Source organism: Oncorhynchus mykiss, chromosome 3 (genome assembly GCF_013265735.2).
Source record: "Oncorhynchus mykiss isolate Arlee chromosome 3, USDA_OmykA_1.1, whole genome shotgun sequence".
Taxonomy (NCBI): Eukaryota; Metazoa; Chordata; class Actinopteri; order Salmoniformes; family Salmonidae; genus Oncorhynchus; species Oncorhynchus mykiss.
The window spans coordinates 25,262,524-25,285,414 of NC_048567.1; the positions used below are offsets into that span (position 1 = coordinate 25,262,524).

General features: G+C 39.2%; 2 protein-coding genes across 5 annotated transcripts in view; both read left to right on the forward strand.

Moving 5' to 3' along the window:
• Nucleotides 1-349: 349 nt before the first annotated feature.
• Nucleotides 350-7,905, forward strand: LOC110515419 (cysteine-rich venom protein). The gene is made up of 8 exons (XM_036973158.1): nt 350-502; nt 826-925; nt 2,497-2,597; nt 2,849-2,939; nt 3,255-3,397; nt 6,490-6,578; nt 6,703-6,785; nt 6,959-7,905. Exons 2-8 carry the CDS (start codon nt 862-864, stop codon nt 7,099-7,101), a joined length of 714 nt encoding a protein of 237 aa, XP_036829053.1. The 5' UTR covers nt 350-502; nt 826-861; the 3' UTR covers nt 7,102-7,905.
• A 4,974-nt stretch (nt 7,906-12,879) lies between these two features.
• LOC110515430 (inactive phospholipase C-like protein 2) overlaps nt 12,880-22,891 on the forward strand; it is a 60,421-nt gene continuing 50,409 nt past the window's right edge. The window contains exons 1-4 of one of the 4 annotated variants that reach the window (XM_036973178.1): nt 12,889-12,994; nt 13,196-13,253; nt 13,872-13,900; nt 14,028-14,318. In XM_036973178.1, coding sequence (XP_036829073.1) covers nt 14,070-14,318 — 249 coding nt within the window. In that variant the 5' untranslated portion in view covers nt 12,889-12,994; nt 13,196-13,253; nt 13,872-13,900; nt 14,028-14,069. The other 3 variants (XM_036973175.1, XM_021594340.2, XM_036973177.1) reach the window with 3 other exon arrangements.

Below are 22,891 nucleotides of genomic sequence, written 5' to 3' on the forward strand. Positions count from 1 at the left end.
TATTGTGGCCCAGACACATTGGCTGGACAGGCACCAAAGGCAAAGTCTTTAAAGGCTAATTAATCTGACTGACAATCCTGCCGAGCTAGAACAAACTCAAGGAAGACTATTTGCCATTGTGAGGTCCCTACTTTCAGAGTTGCCGTTCCATTCCAAACAAAGAAATGCATCCACTCATATGCAGTCAACGCCATCCATAATTGTTCTTTTATTTACACTAGTATTTACAGAGCGCTTCTCCATTCTTTGTGGAGGTTTGCAGTGGAGAAACTACACCCCATGCGCTTACAAATTCATATTTACTTCTGTCAGCTTCTCAATACTGGTTTCTGGATGTATTGTTGTTCTGCATTTATTGTGTAATATTGACAGCCTCTGCATCATTAGTAGTGAAAGAAAAGGTGAGCCTACCACAGTCACGAATATAGCCCTGCGTTGGCCCTATAAAAGGAAAAAGAACAGCACCAAGCACCACTCAACCTCCTTGAAGACCCATGAGCAGGTAAAGCCTCTTCGCTCTGCAAGAAGTACAGATCTTTACAGATTTACTATTCGAGAACATGCAAGTTCAAATATGAGGTCATCAATCTCCGTGATGTGCAAAGGCTAATCTCTTGATTCTCAAAGGATTGCCTATTTTTATTGTTAGTAACATTTTTGCTTATGGCTATCAATGTGAATATGTTAGTGGGAAAAGACAAAAGTTGATGTTAAAATACAGTAACAAAAATGCAATAGATACTAGCATACAGTTGTACAAAGATTCTGGCAACAGGCAAACTAAGGCAATGTACTCCATTCTGATCATGTGGATTCTTATTCTAGATAGGTGCAGTGTCTCTCTCCTGGATTTCAGGCACAATGTTTGCGTTATTGGTTTGCATCCTGACACTGCATGAAGTGTACACTGTGTGCAATGTGGTAAGTACTCCTACTAATTACTGAAAATAACATGTCATCTGAAACAGTACATTAGACATGAAACCAATTACACGTCAAAGTATTTATGAAAGGTCTTACTCTGAAAGCTTTTCATTCTTTCCCTTGAGCCATCTCCTACTGCTGTGTCCACAGTCAAGTAAGTACAATTCCTTTCGAACATTCTAACACAGTGCCCAGTGAAAGTGTACACACTCGTTGCACAGTCTCCACATTTTGCTGCCTGAACATTTAAAAAGGGATTACACAACCTACTCCAGATTTTAAAGGTAAAAGACAATTATAGAACATTTTCCAAATCAATTCAAAATGAAATGAAAATGTCTTGATTGCATATGTCTTCACACCCCAGAGTTCGTACTTGGTTGAAACACCTTTGGCAGCCATTACAGCATTGAATCATTTCGAATAAGATTCTACCAACTTCGCACAACTCTTAGGGCAACATGTATTCATTGTTTTGTCATTAACTTTGGCTGGGAATCATTGATGGACAGCAATATTCAAACCTTTTTTTTAAGGAGATTTCATTCAGGACTGAGACTGGACCATTCAGGAAAAAGTAAACACCTCTTGGAAAGCAATTCGGATGTGTCTTTGGCATTAAATAGGTAGAATTTTCCAGAGAAAAAAAACTACCTCAGGGTTAGTATTAGGGTGGCAGTGTCATGTTATAGGTATTGCTTCTCATCGGCAGGGACTGGGGAGCGTGTCAGTTTCAAAATAAATATGAAAGCCACAAAGCCCAGGTCAACATTGACAAAAATAACACCTCCTCAGTCTTCTGAAAATCCTGGGACAGAGTTGTATTTTTCAGTGAGACAATTATACATAATGTTATGTCAAAGACACACCTGATTGGATTTCCAAGGTGTTGTGTGGCCGAGTTGTCTGGACTCAGTCCTGACATAAATTTGCTTGAAAAGAGGTATAAATATGCTTTCCATCAATGATTCCCAACCAAATTTACTGCGCTTGAGCAATTTTGACAAAAAAAAATTGGCATATGCTGCCCTAAGAGTTGGTAGTGTAAAGTGGGTAGAATATGAATATGAATGATTTACATCTGTAATGGCTGCTCCACCAAGTATTAACTCTGGGGTGTGAAGACACACACAAAAACATCTTTGTTTTTTGTCATTGTGGGTTTACATTTTCTATAACTTCAAAAAGGTGGAGTAGATTATGTAGATCTGTACTGTAGGAAAAAATGTAATCCCTTTCAATTTGATGTGAAGACTTTGCAATCGATGTGTGGACTTTCACTATCCTCTACCAACATGATTAGAAATGAATTCAACTGGATTTAGTCATCACACACCATGTTTAATTCATCATGTGTTGTCTTTACAAAAGAAAGTGGATTAATTTGGGACTCATTGTCCAGACGTTGGCAAAGACATTAGGAGTAAATAGTTGCTTTGTATTATGGTTTAGTGAAGTATTTACATGTGGATTAAGTAATGTGCATATAATCCCACAATATAATGTGTGTGTGTGTGTGTGTGTGTGTGTGTGTGTGTGTGTGTGTGTGTGTGTGTGTGTGTGTGTGTGTAGAAATTTGCCCAGACAGCACAGCAGTTCAGGCTGAGATCCTTAACCAGCACAACGCCTTCCGGAGAGCGGTTACGCCAACTGCTAGAGACATGCTCAAGATGGTAAACTTTCATAATTAATGTACTTTCCATCAGTAACAAACCTCAGAATCAATGTCTCCAACATAGTATCCCCCAAAATCCATCATAAAGAATAGAATCCCTGATATGTAATTCATAGAGCAGCCCTATATGGTTAGTCTATGTACAGGTAGAGAAAATACAGTGGCCACAAAATACTCCTTGGACACTAGTATGTGGATGTCAGTCTTGTGGATGGCTTTATTCTAGAACTGTTAGTATTTGATCTGCAGAACTGGAGCGAGGAGGCAGCGGCCAGTGCTCAGGCTTGGGTTGACACCTGCTCCATGGCTCATGGCCCACCCAGCAGTCGCATGCTTGGCGGTACGTTTTCCCCTTTGTCTCTCCTTGACATCTCCTGTTCGTCCCCTGCTGTAGAGCAAACTAAAACAAATATATTTTATTGATTCATGCAACTCAAGACTTTGGCTGCAATGGTATCAATGTGAGCGCGATCTTAAGCTCAAATATATTTTGAATGTCATGAGTTCTTATCACCAGTGACTCTCTATGGTAGCTTACATTTGTTGACATCTTAAATCCTGCATTCAAAGACATTTTAGTCAACTGTTCCAGTTTGATTTCACTGTTACACACCTATTTAGTAAACTTTTCCATGCATGCTTCACTTCTGAACAGACTACGAAATGGGTGAGAACCTGTTCATGTCCTCCGCTTCTAAGAATTGGACTCAAATCGTTACAGCCTGGCACAGTGAGGTCATAGACTACTCCTATCCCAATGGATCTATCAATGGTAAATCCATCGGCCACTACACACAGGTAACATTCATCTTATGTGCAGATACACTATGACATGAAGTGCCTTCAGATAGTATTCAGACTCGTTGACTTTTTCCACATTATGTTACAGCCTTCTAAAATGGATGAAATAAAACAATTTCCTCACCAATCTACACACAATACCTCATAATGACTAAGTGATTAAAAACAACAACAAAAAACGTATTTACAGAAGTATTCAGACCCTTTGCTATGAGACTCGAAAATTGAGATGCATCCTGTTTCCATTGATCATCCTTGAGATGTGTCTACAACTTGATTGGAGTCCACCTGTGGTAAATTCAATTGATTGGACATGATTTGAAAAAGGCAAACACCTGTCTATATAAAGGTCCCACAGTTGACAGTGAATGTCATAGCAAAACCCAAGCCATGAGATCGAAGGAATTGTCTGTAAAACTCAGAGACAGGATTGTGTCGAGGCACAGATCTGGGGAAGGAAAACAAAACATGTCTGCAGCATTGAAGGTCCCCAAGAACACAGTGTCCTCCATCATTCTTAAATGGAAGAAGTTTGAAATCCCCAAGACCCTTCCTAGAGCTGGCCGCCCAGAGAAGGGTCTTGGTCAGAGAGGTGACCAAGAACCCGATGTTCAATCTGACAGAGCTCCAGAGTTCCTCTGTGGAGATGGTTGTCCTTCTGGAAGTTTCTCCCATCTCTGCAGCACTCCACCAATTAGGCCTTTATGGTAGAGTGGCCAGACAAAAGCCACTCCTCAATAAAAGGCACATGACAGCCCGCTATGAGTTTGCCAAAAGGCACCCAAAGACTCTCAGGTCATGAGAAACAAGATTCTCTGGTCTGATGAAACCAAGATTGAGCTCTTTGGCCTGAATGCTAAGCGGCACATCTGAAGGAAATCTGGCACCATCCCTACAGTGAAGCATGATGGTGGTGTTCTTCAGTGGCAGGGACTAGGAGACTAGTCAGGATTGGGTCAAAGATGAACAGCGCTAAGTACAGGGGGATCCTTAATGAAAACCACACAGCCAAGACAACGCAGGAGTGGCTTCGGGACAAATCTCTGAATGTCCTTGAGTGGCCCAGCCAGAGCCCGCACTTGAACCTGATCGAACATCTCTGAAGAGACCTGAAAATAGCTGTGCAGCAACGCTCCCCTTCCAACCTGAAAGAGCTTGAGAGGATCTGCAGAGAAGATTGGGAGAAACTCCCCAAATACAGGTGTGCCAAGCTTGTAGCGTCTTCCCAAGAAGACTTGAGGCTGTAATCGCTTCCAAAGGTGCTTCAACAAAGTACTGAGTAAAGGGTTTGAATAACTATGTAAAGGTCACATCAGTTTCTTATTTTATAAAGTTGCTAATAATTTGCCATTATGGGGTATTGTGTGTAGATTGATGAGGGAAAAATTAATTTTATACATTTTAGAATAAGGCTGTAACATAACAAAATGTGTGAAAAGTCAAGGGGTCTGAATACTTTCCGAATGCACTGTGTAACATCTGACCAAATTACAGGTTTTATAGGCCCATTTATTGAGAAACAGTCTGAGGTAGATATAAAAAAAAAGAACAAGAAGTTTAATGAATCAGCTAAAAGTTTGCTTGTTTAAAAAATGTACAGTAAAACAATGCAAAAACACACCTCAGTTCCTTTCACTGGGTGGCTGTATCATTTAAAAAATATCTAAAGTGTTTCCAGTGACAACTGACCATGTTCACAACCGAAAACAGTGACAAACAACTTCTGCATGAAAGAAAAGAGCAGTTAGTCACTATATCTACACAAACAGTAACTATTTTAGAAATACAAAATGTATTAACTTAAACAGTCACTAAAGGAGGGCAGTTTCAATATACTGCTTGGACCCCCATGAACGTCTCTCCAAACACATCAAAGACAACTGCAGTGGCCTAACTTTCAAAGTAATACACATGCTGTCACATTTGAATAAACAAACACCAATATAAAAATAAACATACCTTCTGAACAGATTCGAACATACCTTCTGAACAGATTCGAACATACCTTCTGAACAGATTCGAACATACCTTCTGAACAGATTCGAACAGACCTTCTGAACAGATTCGAACATACCTTCTGAACAGATTCGAACATACCTTGTGAACAGATTCGAACATACCTTCTGAACAGATTCGAACATACCTTCTGAACAGATTCGAACATACCTTCTGAACAGATTCGAACATACCTTCTGAACAGATTTGAACATGCCTTCTGAACAGATTCGAACATACCTTCTGAACAGATTCGAACATACCTTCTGAACAGATTCGAACATACCTTCTGAACAGTCAACACTGGACCTTTAGGTACAAAAGGACCCACAATGGACTATTTTTAAAAATATATATTTTACATGTCCACCACTAATTAGGGTCAGATAGGAAACACACACCAACACTAGAGTTCCTATTCTGTCATGTCTATTTTCCGGGATATTTATCACATATACCTATTGACACCAAAGGAATATATACTTAAAAAATAGATTACTAACTTATTGACATTTCTTTTGGTAGCAATTTCAGTCATTGTATTGTACATAAACTGAGCATACCAAACATTAGGAACACCTTCCTAATATTGAGTTGTCTCCCCACAAACTGGTGCACCTGGCACCTACTACCATAAACCCATTCAAAGGCACTTAAATCTTTTGTCTAGTCCATTCACCCCCTGAATGGCACACATACACAATGAGGGTCTCATTTCTCTCAAGGCTTAAAAATCCTTCTTTAACCGGTCTCCTCTCCTTCATCTACAGTGTTTGAAGTGGATTTAACAAGTGACATAAATAAGAGATCATAGCTTTCACCTGGATTCACTCCCGGTCAGTCTATGTCATTGGAAAGAGCCGGTGTTCTTCGTTCTTAACATTTTGTCTACTCAGTGTATATTGTTATGAACCATTGTGCTACACCCGAAATAACATCTGCTACATATGTGGATGCGACAAGTAACAATTGATTTGATTCGCTGTGCTGTATGGTAGTCAGAGTGGTGTGTAGTTACCGACAAGTGTCATTATGGTTATTCGCCAATGAAACTCGGATAACACTAAACTGTGTTTCCTTCCATACACCTGTAGGTGGTTTGGAACAGTTCATACAAGGTTGGCTGTGGTGTGGCCCTGTGTCCTGGCTCAGTCTACTTCTATGGATGCCAGTATTACAGAGCGTATGTTGCACTAATCACACCCAGAAATGCACCTAACACCCGTGTACAATTTCACCCTATTTACTGTAACTGGTAGTGGAAGGTAGGCATCATCCAGCGATCATTTCAATACTTTGTTTAACAGGGGAAACTACAGAGGAGTGGCTCCTTACAAGGAAGGAGCTACATGTGCCGACTGCCCCAACTCCTGCGAAAATAAGCTTTGCAGTAAGTATCAGACATGATGAAATGCATGTGGTCTAAAATCTTACCAATATGACTCAGCAATGTTAGTGTTTCAAAAACATGTTCACAAGGTTCAATGTACAATAATCCCCAAATGTAAACTGTCAATATACAATGAATTGACTGCCAAGGTTTCTTCTTTTGTGTCATTTCAGCCAATCCCTGTCCTTACATAAACAAGTATGTCAATTGTGCCGCCATGAAAAAACAGGCCGGGTGCAGTAATCCTTTGGTGTACGCCTGGTGTCCCGCCCTCTGCCTGTGCACCTCCAAAATCATCCCAATAGCAAAGAAGTGAAACCACCAGACCTCTCCAAAATGGTCCACTGAAAGATAACTTTGAATGATTCCTCTGTTGTTTCCTTGTCTATGAGAAGAAGAAAAAAAACATCAAACCTGGTTGATCTATCTACTGTACTTCTGGTAAAGTCAGTTGATTTGAAAAATACTAACTATCACTAATAATATTTTAATTATCACTGTAGGTCTAAGGTACAGATAAAACATGATTCTTATTCTGGGGGTAACATAAGGTGTATAACCTACAGTAACTAATGTTAGTTTGAAGCGTTGCAATTGATTTTGTTCCCTTTCATTGGTTTCAATGTCTTCACACCCATTTCACCAAAGAAAATCCATTTTTGATTTGCATGGAAGTTGAATAAGAATATCCTCTCCATTTTGAGAAGCAATATTTCCATCAGTTACAGTAACAGTGAACACGTTGATCATTTAGCTAATTAACCACACAGTAATATGGTTATACAGAACTGTAATACCTCAACACATTTAACTTTAAGTTGATTTATGCTGCTCACCATTTGCTCTATCAACATTAAATGTTTGCACATGACAGAAATATATAACCCTTATTATTTTCCTTAATCACATTAAATGATCATGAAGATTAATTCATGGACTCTGTGTTAATGGTTTTACAACTCACTATCAGATAGTCAGCGTCACCACCAGATGCCTCTGTTGTACAACAGTAAATTCTGTAAATTCTGTATCAGAATAACATGACCGTCTGCAGGCTTGATATACACTGCCGTTCAAAAGTTTGGGGTCACTTAGAAATGTCCTTGTTTTTGAAAGAAAAGCACATGTTTTTGTCCATTAAAATAACATAGAATTGATCAGAAATACAGTGCAGATACTGTTAATGTTGTAAATGACTATTGTAGCTGGAAATGGCAGATTTTTAATGGAATATCTACATAAGGGTCCGTCCTGATTAAAGAAGCAATAAAACAAGCCTTCTTTAGACTATGAAACTCGTCAGTCTATTAGACTATGAAACTCGTTAGTCTATACTTGTTCTGAGAAATGAAGGCTATTCCATGCGAGAAATTGCCAAGAAACTGAAGATCTCGTACAATGCTGTGTACTACTCCCTTCACAGAACAGCGCAAACTGGCTTTAACCAGAATAGAAAGAGGAGTGGGAGGCTCCGGTGCACAACTGAGCAAGAGGACAAGTACATTAGTGTGTCTAGTTTGAGAAACAGACGCCTCACAAATCCTCAACTGGCAGCTTCATTAAATAGTACTCGCAAAACACCAGTCTCAACGTCAACAGTGAAGAGGCGACTCCGGGATGCTGGCCTTCTAGGCAGAGTTGCAAAGAGAAAGCCATCTCTCAGACTGGCCAATAAAAATAAAATATTAAGATGGGCAAAAGAACACAGACACTGGAAAGAGGAACTCTGCCTAGAAGGCCAGCATCCTGAATGTTATTTTAATTGACAAAAAAAATGTGCTTTTGAACAGTTAGTGTACACCGTCCCTTCTCCTGTCCCTTACAACATTGATTTATGTGAACTGATCCTTAATCAGAAAAAAGACACATGACTTCTAATAAGAACCCTGAGAAGGCAACACAAGGTGGAACTGGCACACTGATATAGAGGTAAGGTATTCTGCAATATATTTATTGTCTAGCATTTGAATAAAAAAAGGTTCAATTTAACTGTTTATGTTCATGTGTCATGTGTAGGCTATAAAAACTTCAGCAATGCATACCCTCCTGCACATAAACTCAGGCATGATTAACTTTGACTAAAATATTAGAACGTAAACTGTAAAGATCATTTTTGAATAGCTAAAGAGAATAAGAGCTGCTACAATGAAAACAATGAATTATACTGTTATCTGTTTCAATAACTGGATAGGCTATGCTATTGAAGGAACATATAGTCTTCTACAAGTTATGATCTGTTGACAATTGAAATAAAAACAGCATATTGATAACGTCTCAGATGGACATTTTTCAGACCGTAAAATGCTATATTTTTACCCAGGAAATCATTTGGATTGACACACTCCAGCATCTTGAATTAAATCCAAGAGCACTGAATTAAATCCAAGATTTTAATATTCTCTGAATAACATCCCAAGCGAAAAATGTGTAATATTTTTATATATCACAAGTATACTTAAATATACAACATTTTGTAATAATATACTTCAAATACGAGATGTATTTTTCTTATCTTAAGTATACTATAAATATAATATCATTACACTAACACACTTATTAAAAGTGTACTTTAAATTACTAGATTTTTAAAGCTTTTAATATACTATAAACATACTATCGTCAACATTCAATACACTTATTAGAAGTGTACTTTAAATTAATTGTTTTTCAGTGAAGTATACTACAGTATATGTTCACTATCTTTAAATTTAAACACACTCATTAAAACTGTACTTCAATTTGAAACGCTTTAAATTGTAATTTAGTATATTAATTCAAAATACACTTGGAGTTGTTTTTAAGTTGAAGCATTGACATATATACAGTATATTATACCTTTTTCTTCCCAAATTTGTGATATCCAATTGGTAGTTACAGTTTTGTCCCATCGCTGCAACTCCGGTACAGAGTACCTTGGGACAAGGGCTCATAAAAGACACACCCTCGTCCACTTATGCCCTTGGGAGAATCCCGTGGCAATATTTGTCGTCGGTCCAAATGATTAGCCAAGCAAGGGAAGTTTGCAACGTTAGCCCCTCAGCCCTCGTTTTTCAATTATGTGGGGCCTGAAACGCCACATAATTCAATTCGCGACGATTGTTCATCCACTAAGAAAAGTGCCTCAAAACTTAAAACCTCAATGTCAATATGAAGTCAATATACAAGTGTAAGTAAAAAAAAAAGTAAATAAGTTAGAAATTGTGCTACTAATGCACAAACACGTCTCATAAAAGTAATGATGTTTTTGTTTGGTTAGCTTTTGGAAAGTAGCTTGGCAGAAGTATTAAGGCAGGCTAACGTTTGTTACCTAATTAATTTGCAAGCTATCATACAGGAGGCGTATATGAATAATTACATAGTTAATATAAGTAGACATGCACTCATAATTGACTGTAGCGCATATAAAGCACCCACAAGCTACCGATGGCTGAAAACACAATCGCGGGATGAATGAGTGGCGAATTTCCGGGCAAGGGTGGCCCATTTAAAAATCATTCCTTCCTCCCTCGCCCCTTGCCCTGAAAGTGTATACTCGTCAGACGTCATGATACTTTGAGAGCTAAGGGGATAGGGTGTGTCTTTTAAGTGTTTGGAATGCAGCCAAGGTACGGACTCGGGAGAGGTGAAGGTCGAGAGCCTTGCGTCCTCCGAAACACGACCCTGCCAAGCGGCACTGCTTCTTGACATACTGCTTGCTTAACCCGGAAGCCAGCCGCACCAATGTGTCGGAAGAAACACTGACTGCGATCCAAACACTTAAAAGACACACCCTATCCCCTCAGCCCTCAAATTAAGTGGACACTTCTGATGACGTATCATGACGTCTGACGAGTATACACTTGAAGGGCAAAGGGCGACGGAGGAAAGAATGAGTTTTAAATGGACCACCCTTGGCCGGAAATTCATCACTCGTAGATCCCGCGATGGTTGTGTTTTCAGACAGCCGTTTGATTAGATGTTCAGGAGTCTTAAGGCTTGGGGTAGAAGCTGTTTAGAAGCATCTTTGACCTAGACTTAGAGCTCCAGTACCGCTTGCCGTGCAGTAGCAGAGAGAACAATCTATGACAAGTGTGGCTGGAGCCTTTGACAAATTTTAGGGCCTTCCTCTGACACCGCCTGGTATAGAGGTCCTGCATGGCAGGAAGCTTAACTCCAGTGATGTACCGGGCTGTACACACTACCCTCTGTAGTGCCTTGCGGTCGGAGGCCGAGCATTTGCCATACCAGGCAGTGATGCAACCAGTCAGCATGCTCTCGAGGTTGTTGTCCTGGCACCCCACGGCCAGGTCTCTGACCTCCTCCTTATAGGCTGTCTCGTCATTGTCGGTGATCAGGCCACTGTTGTGTCATCGACAAACTTAATGATGGTGTTGGAGCCGTGCCTGGCCAGACAGTCATGAGTGGACAGGAAGTACAGGAGAGGACTGAGCACGCACCCCTGAGGGGCCTCCGTGTTGAGGATCAGCGTGACGGATGTGTTATTACCTACCCTTACTACCTGGGGCGGCCCGTCAGGAAGTCCAGGATCCAGTTGCAGAGGGAGGTTTAGTCCCAGGGTCCTTAGCTTAGTGATGAGTTATGAGGGCACAATGGCGTTGAACGCTGAGATGTAGTCAATGAATAGCATTCTCACATAGGTCTTCCATTTGTCCAGGTGTTAAAGAGCAGTGTGGAGTGCAATAGAGTTTGCATCTGTGGATCTGTTGGGGCAGTATGCAAAATGGAGTTGGTCTAGGGTTTCTGGGATAATGTTGTTGATGTGAGCCGTGACTAGCCTTTCAAAGCACTTCATGGCTACAGACGTGAGTGCTACCAGATAATGTTATTTCTCATGGTCTGAGAGTTCTTTAGGTGCCTTTTGCCAAACTCCAAGTGGGCTGTCATGTGCCTTTTACTGAGCAGGGACTTCTGTCTACTGAGCAGGGACTTCTGTCTGACCACTCTACGATAAAGGTGGAGTGCTGCAGAGATGGTTGTCCTTCTGGAAGGTTGTCCCATCTCCACAGAAAAACTCTCGAGCTCTGCCAGAGTGACCATCGGGTTCTTGTTCACCTCCCTGACCTAGGCCCTTCTCAGTTTGGCCGGGCGGCCAGCTCTAGGAAGAGTCTTGTTGGTTCCAAACTTCTTACATTTCAGATTGATGGAGGCCACTGTATTCTTGGGGACCTTCAATGCTGCAGACATTTTTTGGTACCCTTCCCCAGATACGTGCATCGACACCACCCTGTCTCGGAGCTCTAGGGCCAATTCCTTTGTCGTCATGGTTTGGTTTTTGCTCTGAAACGCACTGTCAATTGAGAGACCTTATATAGAAAGTTGTGTGTCTTTCCAAATCATGTCCAATCAATTGAATTTACCACAGATCGACTCCAATCAAGTTGTAGAAACATCTCAAGGATGATCAAAGGAAACAGGATGCACCTGAGCTCAATTTCGAGTCTCATAGCAAAGGGTCTGAATACTTATATAAATAAGGTATTTCTGTTTTTTGTTTTTAATAAATTTGCACACATTCCTACAAACATGTTTTAATCTTGTCATTATGGGGTACTGTGTGTAGATTGATGAGGGAATTAAAAAACGTTTTAATTTATTTTTTAAATAAGGCTGTAACGTTACGAAATATGGAAAAAGGGAAAGGATCTCAATACTTTCCGAATGCACGAAAAATAAACCCTGGATTGTATATCCTACGTATTGGCCAATGAGGGTCTTTGAAAATACCGGTCGACCATATTGGCACTCCCCAGAATACGGAGTCCGCCATAGGAATGAATGGAATTATACAGTATTTCAGTTAAACGTGTCAAGGACAAAATTACATGCATAAGTATTTGTTGTTGTAGTGGGGACAGTAACATTAATACTTTCAAAAATAATACTTTAAATACATTTAAAAAAAAAAATAAAAATAAAAAAAAAAATATATATATATATATATATATAAAGTATGTTTAACTCACATAATATATATTTAAAGTATGTATGAAGGTGTCTGTAATAGAATACACGTGGGAAAAAATTGTTTAGACATGAATAATTGCATTTGTATAGCTTCCAAAATGATTTTGTTTTTACTGTGTTGGGTGCGTGCCAGGACGTAGGGGCGGTGGCATCAAAACAGTGCCCTTATCAGTCATCTAGTGTAATTATAGAGAACCGGATTGATCGATTACCTTTTTCTATGAGCAAAGTTTGATTGAAAGAAGGTTCGTTGTCGTTACAAGTAATTCGTTCACTTTTCGAATTTTTCTAAACGGTTAGCTCGCTAGATACATTTGATTTAGATAGCAAATGTATTGACAGTTGGGTTTAGTCGGTGACTACTTGTTAACAAGCTAGCTACATTGCAAGCTAGCTAATGCAGCAACTGGTGGTGCAGGGACTGAACAGTAGTCTTGTCGTTGCAGCTGGATAGCACAGCAGAATGGAACTTTGTTCTCTTTCTACAAGACTTTATCAAGCAAGGCAAGTGTGATAACACGACATTATGTTGCCATGGATGGCTGTAGAACAGATACGAGAGGGTTAGTTAGAACATATTTGGCTCTAGTATTAGCTTGCCAGGTTAGTTAATGTTAGCTAACTATTGGCAAGTTTATGAAATGTGGGCTAATTTGTCAGTTCACGTAACATGACAGAGTACGGATGTCTGACTACGTTAACTAGCGATAACTAAATTAGCTCTAGTCTAGATATACACGGCAGCTAACAAACCAGCCACGTCTATCCGTGACGATTGTAAATATGGCTAACTTGTTGATTAACGAAGCTTAGCTAGGCTGCTAACTATCGAATGCCTTAACCAGACAATTTCAAATGAGACGATGTAGCTAACGCTAGCTAATGCATCCATTATGAAACATAATTTTGCAATGTTATACCGACAGCTTTGCCAATTGAAAATTCCATTGAATGCAATTGCACTGTTTGCATGTAATTAGCTAACGTTAGTCAGTTACTATTCAAAGTCACATTTATTAGACATCTTGTGTGCATGCAATTTCAGATGATAATGTCTAGCATTGAACCGTTGAATCTATTGATATTCAGTGTCTCTTGTTAATGATGTGTTTTGTTTTACAGAGCACAATCCATGGAGCACGCGACATTAGGTACGAGTCAAATATGGACCGAAAGATGATACGGAACGTTTTTGTGCAGATGTTATAACGAGGTAGCTAGCAAGCCAGGACATTGGATAAATACAACAGCGTTGCAAGTGAAACACCTACATTGCAGGTTGACAGCTACGCTTGGTCTTTCTGTGTGCGTGGAGTGCCTATGGCGGAGTTTGGAGAGAACGACTGCTCATCTCCATCGAATACTGGGGATTCGGTGGCTTTGCCCAGTGATAAAACAGACGGGAAGACGCAGTGCGAAGTATCGGTCTTCAATGGGGACTGTGGGATACCGGCAAACATGGTTGGATCAGAAACGTTACCTGACAGCCCAGGGCTTGAAACAGCCAACAACTCCTCTGTCGGATTGGATTCCAAATCTGGAATACCACGCAGGAGCAGCATTATAAAGGTAAATCATATTTGTAATACGGATTTGAAAACGCGAAGAGGGATGCATGATTGGCTAGATGGTTAGCATAGTGGATGCATCCTTAGATTTGATCTTCCATGAAGTGTACATGTTATGCACATTGGTTCAGCAACCTCGACCATACGACCACTTGCAATCCCAAAAAACACTGTTCACACACAGTGACAATGCAAACAGTCAGGTTAAAGTATAGGTCTTGTCTGAATTTCATCGCAAGTGTCAATTCATCATTCAGAGCAAATTAACTAACTTCTGTGTTGTCAGCTCATGGTAAATATCTGTGATATTTAGCTGAATTCTGGATAGGCGACTACTAGGAGGGGATACACCTCCATTATCAGATTGAATACTATTGTTTAAAAATATCCTAGGCCAAGTCCTCACTAACTCATTTATGAAATTGAAGATGAGACCTTAATATGAAGACACAGGGAGTTAGTATGGGACAACAATGTCTAGGTTACAGGCGTTCTTACAAATACGTTCTGTTGGAAAACATTGCTTGAATGCTTTGCATAAACTGAATTTGGAGACCAAAGTGATCTGTTTGCGACATCTTTCAAACAACAATCTTGAGTGCTTGACGTTTACCATATGTTGCCATTCCACATTTGGGAAAGTCGGGACTAATTCCTGTGGTTAAGAACAGTTTCCAAATTAAATTGGTGCCATTGTTGTCTGAACACATTGGTTTTGTAAGCAGTTCATCACGAGACAAGGATTTTCCTCATTAAGACTTCTCAGCTTTGTATTCCGTTGTCTTCATTACAACAGTGTTGTCAGTTGGCCTCTATATTAGACAACAGATGGCCTCATGAAGGAAATTATGCATTCACCTATTTCCTCATATTGACTGTGTTGCAAGGTTGTTCGTTTGGCTTGTTTTCCCTGAAAGTGAAGGCTACAAATCCCTAAATAAGGCCTACAAATTGCATTCAAGTGTAGCCTAGGTCTTGCAGCCTGAGGCTATCACATTGCTAAACTCACAGCATTTTTGTATTTAGCTTATTGCTGCTCATTAGGCAGGTTTCCATTGACCCAAGTTTATTCAATAAAAGCAATGTTGCAACAAAAACACATTGCAACGTGTAATAGAAACAGCAGCTATTGAAGAAATGTTCTGAAGATAAACAACATTTTCTATCCGTTCAATGTGTGGATTTGTCTTTTGTCAAACTTTCTTTCTTGTGAGGAATTATGATGGAAACAGTTTTTCAGAATAAATTATTGCCAAATAATTCAAGGTACTCTGGGCACATGTCACGCATAACTATAAAGCTCCACTACACATTTTTAATTCTAAATGTCTACTGCTTGCAAAAATAAAAATGTTTCTTTGCAGAACAAGGATTGTCTTGACTTTCAAGAATGCCTGAATTGTTTCGCCTTGCTTTTCTGGTTGGCTGGATGCAAGTTTCACAACCCAATTATTTCAGCTCTACAGGAGTGCAAGCTGCACAATGGCACAGACCATGGCGATACGTTGGCACATGAGAATTATTAGAATATGGCAAATATGAGTAAATTCTTGCATTCTATCCATGCTGGCCTTTGTAGGTGGGAAGGCATACAGACTGTCACGTTTTATTAATGCACAATTTCCCAAAATGGATTTTAGAAACAGTTCAACCACTTGAATTTTTTTATTCGGCACGCGTTTTTTTGCGAAAGTTTACTTTTTTTGGAGGCAGGGGGGTGACATCATTACGGCCTGCTGTTTTTGTCACAAGTAGAAACAAAGGCAGTTGTTGCAATTTCTATGCAAACTTTCTAAATGTCAACAATAAAATCACTGGACAAGTTAATGGAAACAGCTTATGTAGGTCTATCCCTTATTTCTTTGCATCTTTTGATTTTAAGCTGCTTATGGCTTACACTCTAGCCCAGGGATGGGCAACTCCAGTGCTTTGTGGCTTGATTGGTGTCACATTTTTGCCCCAGCTAACACAACTGACTCTAATAAATCAAATCAAATTTTTTATTTGTCACATACACATGGTTAGCAGATGTTAATGCGAGTGTAGCGAAATGCTTGTGCTTCTAGTTCCGACAATGCAGTAATAACAAGTAATCTAACTAACAATTCCAAAACTACTGTCTTGTACACAGTGTAAGGGGATAAAGAATATGTACATAAGGATATATGAATGAGTGATGGTACAGAGCAGCATAGGCAAGATACAGTAGATGGTATCGAGTACAGTATGTACAAATGAGATGAGTATGTAAACAAAGTGGCATAGTTTAAAGTGGCTAGTGATACATGTATTACATAAGGATACAGTCGATGATATAGAGTACAGTATATACGTATGCATATGAGATGAATAATGTAGGGTAAGTAACATTATATAAGGTAGCATTGTTTAAAGTGGCTAGTGATACATTTTTTACATCAATTTTTCCATTATTAAAGTGGCTGGAGTTGAGTCAGTATGTTGGCAGCAGCCACTCTGTTAGTGGTGGCTGTTTAACAGTCTCCACAGTAATCAATGAATGATCTTTTAGTTTCGACTGCAATTAGTTTAATCAGATGTGTTTGCTAGGGATTGGGGGGAAAGGTGAGACAACCACTTAGGACTGGAGTTGCTCGTCCCTGCTCTAGCCTTCTTATCATATCTGCAAGTAAACTGTGTAGCCTTATGAATGGATAGTCCCCACTGTGACTGAAGTTGCATCAATATCTTTTGATCAGCTAATTTCTGGACACACTGTAGATGAGGCTCGTACTTGTTATTGTCCAAAATCTCAATCAACTATGTTATTCATTGTGAGCCTTTTCATTGTGGTATTGTTAATTTGCCTGCAATGATCATGGTTATTTCCAGTTAAGCTCTTTTTCAAGCCAGGTTTTGTGGGCAGCACTTTTTTGGCACATTGAAAGTGTTGAACTTTGACTCTCTCTCTCTGCCTGGAGATTGAAGGTAACATTGACATTTCTGCCTCGTAAAGTTCCAAGTAATCTCTCACCACACAAGGACCTGTCTCACTTCCCAGCTGTGAATAACTATTTATTTAATCTGATGTCCACTCCTGTGACTCAAGGTTTAAAAAAAAACTACAAATTAATAGTTCAATTATGTCTATCGAAAGGTATTGGAGAACAGATAATTCTGTATTTACCCCCCCCCCCCCCCCCCCCCCAAAACATTTTTGTAGGATGACCACATTTGGGAAACCTTCTGTGTCGACAAACCTCTCATTGCTATTGAACAAAGCTTAATGCACAGGTCGTGTTAGTACTGACTGGTCCGAAGGTAGTCGAAGATTATGACGTGGCTTACCACCAATGTCCCAAACGCAATAAGGGACTACACAATAACAGCCTTCTCTGCAAGCCTTGACAAGTTGGTATAATACAACACTGGTCCATATGCAAATCAGCGTTGGGCAAATTTCCAGGCTAATCATGCTGGCCCTGTCAGACCAGAGCTAAAATGGACAGCTCCCATTAGTAGCAGTGGGTTCTGCTGGAGGTCTTAGACCTGTGCTGCCATATTACCTCTCCACTCCCACCTTGTGGTGTGGATCAGAAAACCAGTCAGTATCTGGTGTGACCACCATTTGCCTCATGCAGCGTGACACATCTCCTTCGCATAGAGTTGATCAGGGTGTTGATTTGTGGCCTGTGGAATGTTGTCCCACTCATCAATGGCTGTGCGAAGTTGCTGGATATTGGCTGGAACTGGAACACGCTGTCCTACACGGCAATCCAGTGCATCCCAAAAATGCTCAATGGGTGACATGTCTGGTGAGTATATAGGCCATGGAAGAACTGGGACATTTTCAGCTTCCAGGAATTCTGTACAGATCCTTGCAACATGGGGCTGTGCATTATCATGCTGAAACATGAGATGATGGCGGCGAATGAATGGCACGACAATGGGCCTCAGGATCTCGTCACTGTATTTCTGTGTAATGATCATGCTGTTTAATCAGCTTCTTGATATGCCACACCTGTCAGGTGAATTGATTATCTTGGCAAAGGAGAAATGCTCACTAACAGGGATGTAAATACATTTGTGCACAATTTGAGCTAAATAATATTTTTGTGTGTATAGAACATTTTTGGGATCTTTTCAGCTCATGAAACATGGAACCAAAACTTTACATGTTGTGTTTATTTTTTGTTCACTGTATAATTAATTGTGCACAGCCTTCAATATTGAATTTATATGAAAGATCTAAGCACTTCCAATGAGAAGACAGGCACTTTCACTTTCTGTCCACACTCATAACAGGAACACTGATTTTCAACTGTATTATGGAGCGCAAATCCTAATTGGCACACGTTGAAAGTTTTCCTTAATTTTTTAACCTTTGAAATCAACATGGTTTTTACATTTACTCCACCAATTTTCAGAGAGAGCAGCTTTCTGTGGAACGGGTAAGATATTTGTTTGCATGTTTGATTGGTCAGATAAGTGCAGGCTTGTGGTAATGGCTGGAGTGGAATGGTATCAAATACATCAAACGGATGGTTTCCATGTGTTTTGATATTCCATTTGCTTCGTTCCGGACATTATTATGCCTCCTGTGATGTGGGGATGGAGGGGGCTTGACATGAAGTGGATTGGAATGCGTTTTGGTTTTTACATGAATTATTACAGAATGATGCACCAGAAATGTGTAATATTTCTGGAACAAAGAAAAACAACTTGTTCTTAAGATTTGAAAATAATGGTTCTGTTCTCGAACACTAGATATCACTTTTGTTTTCCATTCCTTAAAATAGTTTCTTTTTTTCATGTTCTTTGAAAATGGTTCCAACCCCTGAGTAATATAATACGCTATTTACCTACTAAAGCAGAATAGTTTTTCTGCAGTGATGAGAGGATGTGGTCGGCAGTGGTGGAAGAATACCCAATTGTCATACTTGAGTAAAAGTAAAGATATCTCTAAAGAAAACTACTCAAGTGAAAGTCCCCCAATGAAAATACTGCTTGAGTAAAAGTCTAAAAGTATTTGGTTTGAAATATACTTGTATCAAAAGTAAACGTAATTGCTGAAATATACCTAGTAAGTAATTTCAAATTCCCTATATTAAGAAAACCAGACGGCACAATTGGGTTTTAAATTTGTATTTGTATTTTAATTTATGTTTTTACAATTATTTAAGGATAGCCAGGGGCACACTCCAACACTGAGTCTGCCAGATCAGAGGCAATGGGGAGATGACCAGGGATGTTATCTTGATAAGTGCATGAATTTGACAATTTTCCTGTACTGCTAGCCATTCAATTTACTCTTGGGTGTCGGGAGACATGTATGGAGTAAAAAGTACATTATTTTCTTTAGGAATGTAGTGAAGTAAAAAGACTTCAAGAATATAAAAAGTGAAGTACAGATAACCCAAAAAAACAACTTGTGTTTGGGACTTAAAATACCACTTTCTCAAATTAACACACACACACACACACAGTGGGCTGAAACTTGGCTTCCAAAATTGTGGTATTGCTGAGTGTGAGATAGACCTAGCTTGGGTCAGGTCACTGTATGTGCTCAAAATATAATCATAAGTAGACGCGCACAATTAAAACTACTGTATCATACTGCTTGAGGTGTAAAAATCCAGATTTATATTGATTTAACTAGTCAAGTCCATTAAGAACAAATTCTTATTTACAATGATGGCCTACACATTATGTGAATGATAATGTAGCTTTGGTCTAACAGTTTTTAAAATTCTGTTCAGTTTTGACCAACCACTGGAAATGACAGATTTTTGAATGAACCTGTGGCTAAATCATTTTTTCACAGAGTTCCCTTAACATGGTACCTTCATTGTTTGATGGCTATCAGTTATCTTCTGTATCTTGTTGCCAAAACCACAGCTCAGAGCATGTCCCTGATTTAGTGATCATCCAAGCAAAATGTAGGCCTAGGATTTGTCCAGCTGTCCACTGCAAATAAATCAATCTTCTCTTCTGGTCCAGGCAGAACAGGAGAAACAATATGTTCTCTTTCAATTCAGATACTCCATATTTCAAGGGGAGCCTTATACTTATACTTAGTTAGCTTAGGAATCCCTTGCAGCAATTTTTTTCCTTCCCATTTCTCAAGATTGGGGTTATTTGTCGATATTGAGTAGTTTACATGACACCAGCCTACACCAGTTTATGATGCCTGATCTTTCTTGGACCCTAGCGCTAACCAAACCCTGTTGAATGTGAAATGTCACTGGTCTCATAGACTAGATATAACATGGTAAGCGCAAATCCATCCTGGACACTGAAATTGGAATGATATGTTGTGTTTGCTATGGTTACATAAGATGGAAGATTACTTGAGGCAAAAACAAAAGGAGGGTTTGCATGGTCGGGGTGGGTGTATAACGTCTTGCAACGCAAAGGTTGTGTTTTCGAATCTCATCATGGACATGTTTAGCATTTTAGCTAAATGTGCTATTTTGCAACTACTTTTTTTAGCTACTTTGCAACTACTTAGCATGTTAGTGAACCCTCCTTCTAACCTTAACACTCTTAGCTAACCCTAACCTAACTCCTAACCTTGACCCCTAACATCTAGCAACCCAAAGGTTGTGTGTGAATCTCAAGGACAATTTTTGCTAATTAACAGCGTTGTTACTTCTTAGCATGTTATCTAATCCTTTCCCTAACCTTAACCATTTTAGCTAACCCTAACCTAACTCCTAGCCCTAACCTTGACCCCTAAATCTAGCCCCTAGCCACTTAACTAACGTTAGCCACAACAAATTTGTAACATATCATACGAAATGGATGATGGACATACACAAAATAATACATATTATTCAAAAACATAAAATATCGTCATACCGTCCAATTTTTTACATTTTAAATACCGTGCTATGTTATTTTGGCCATATTGCTCAATTTGACTGCATCAAATCAATGTAGAGAAGATTTCTCAGCAAGCTAAGTTAGCCAGCTAGCTATCTAGGTAAATGAGGCTACAATATGCTGCGCTCCCCTGTCCTTCATCATAATTCAGATTAAACAGCATACCTGTTGGTTGTTTGTAGCTCACTCATTCTCATTTAGCTAACGTTTAATTCTGTAATTTTTATTCCATTTTGCATTGATTATAGAGATCTCTCACTTCCCTTGCTACACATGGAACCTTGGACTGTAGAGCAGTTTTGATAGGCTGACAAAATCTAAAAGCTACTTGTGAAATGTGTGTAGGATACCGGCATCGCTAGCTACCAGTATGCATGTCTTTTTAAAATATATATTTTTTTAATTATGGGACACAGGTCATAAAGTACATTTAAAATTGTGTTTTATTACATTTAGGAATTTCAAATGTCATCCTTGTATGTAACAATGTCACATGGATAATTTACTTAAGACAAGGTATTTTCATTCCTAATTAAATTAGGCCTAAAAAAATACACAAGTATTCAAATACTAACCGTTTCAGATATTTGAATAACCGTGCCCATCCCTAGCTACTATTCAAATTAAATCAATTAGCAACAGACTGGCTCATGATTTAAAATGTGCAAAGTTATTAGGGCTGTCCCCGACTACAAAAAAATCTTGGTCGACCGAGAATCGTCTGTTCTTTCCATATATATAGACACACCCTATGTTTGAATAAAATCAACTATATGTAGGCTACTGCGTTTGTCTGATGCTTTAAGCACTGTAATTTTTTAAATGAAGACACACAAATTTACTAAAGATGGAGCCAGAGTTTAATATAGCCTAACCAGAATAATAATAACCTGTTCTGACCCTTTTCCTCCCGCTGCTGCTGGCCTTTGCAGATTATGGCAAGTTTCTATACTCTTGAAGTTGCCGGTAATGGGCTACACCAGCTGTCGGCAACCTTTTTTCATTTGGAGTGCAAAGTTATCATTCTATTTCTACTGATCTGCATGCCAGTTCTGATTTTCAAATGCACATTTTCGTGGAACAGTTTTATTTTAAATTTATAATAGTCTTCATATCTTAATCAATGTCATCTGGTTAATCAAAAGTCTACTTGAATGAAGATTACATTTGAAAACTTTTAACTTCTATTGCCGATATGTAAAAATGGCGTACATAAAGCCAACAAATAAACATTGCAGTCCGCAGGTAGATATTATCCTGATTAAAAATAAATATCCTGTCCTTGGCTAAGCATGGCCTGTCTGCAAGGAACTTGAAACATTGTCAACTATTAACTGGGCCCTCAGTTTCCTGTGCCAGTGAGCTCCGGAGAGAGACATAGCTGTAGGATATTTACGGGATAAGAAGTAATCAGGTAGGCCTACTTTGATATTTCCACAGGATCAGGGCATGACATTTTTTTCCCCCCTTTCTGAGTGTTTATCTAAAGGGATAGAGCTGGAAAGAATTTTCAAATAAGCTACATTGAGGAACTATTGTCATTCTCAATGGATGTAAAAACAGACTTTGTTTACTTGCTGTTTTGAGGAGAAGAAACAATTACTTTGAGAAATAGTATTAGATCCCCAAAGGGGCACATTTTATAGGCCTGCATTTGTGTGCAGGCCAGGTAGCCTATAGGCTTACTTCTATGTATAATCAGGTGTGTGTCCGTAGTCAAGATTGACAGGA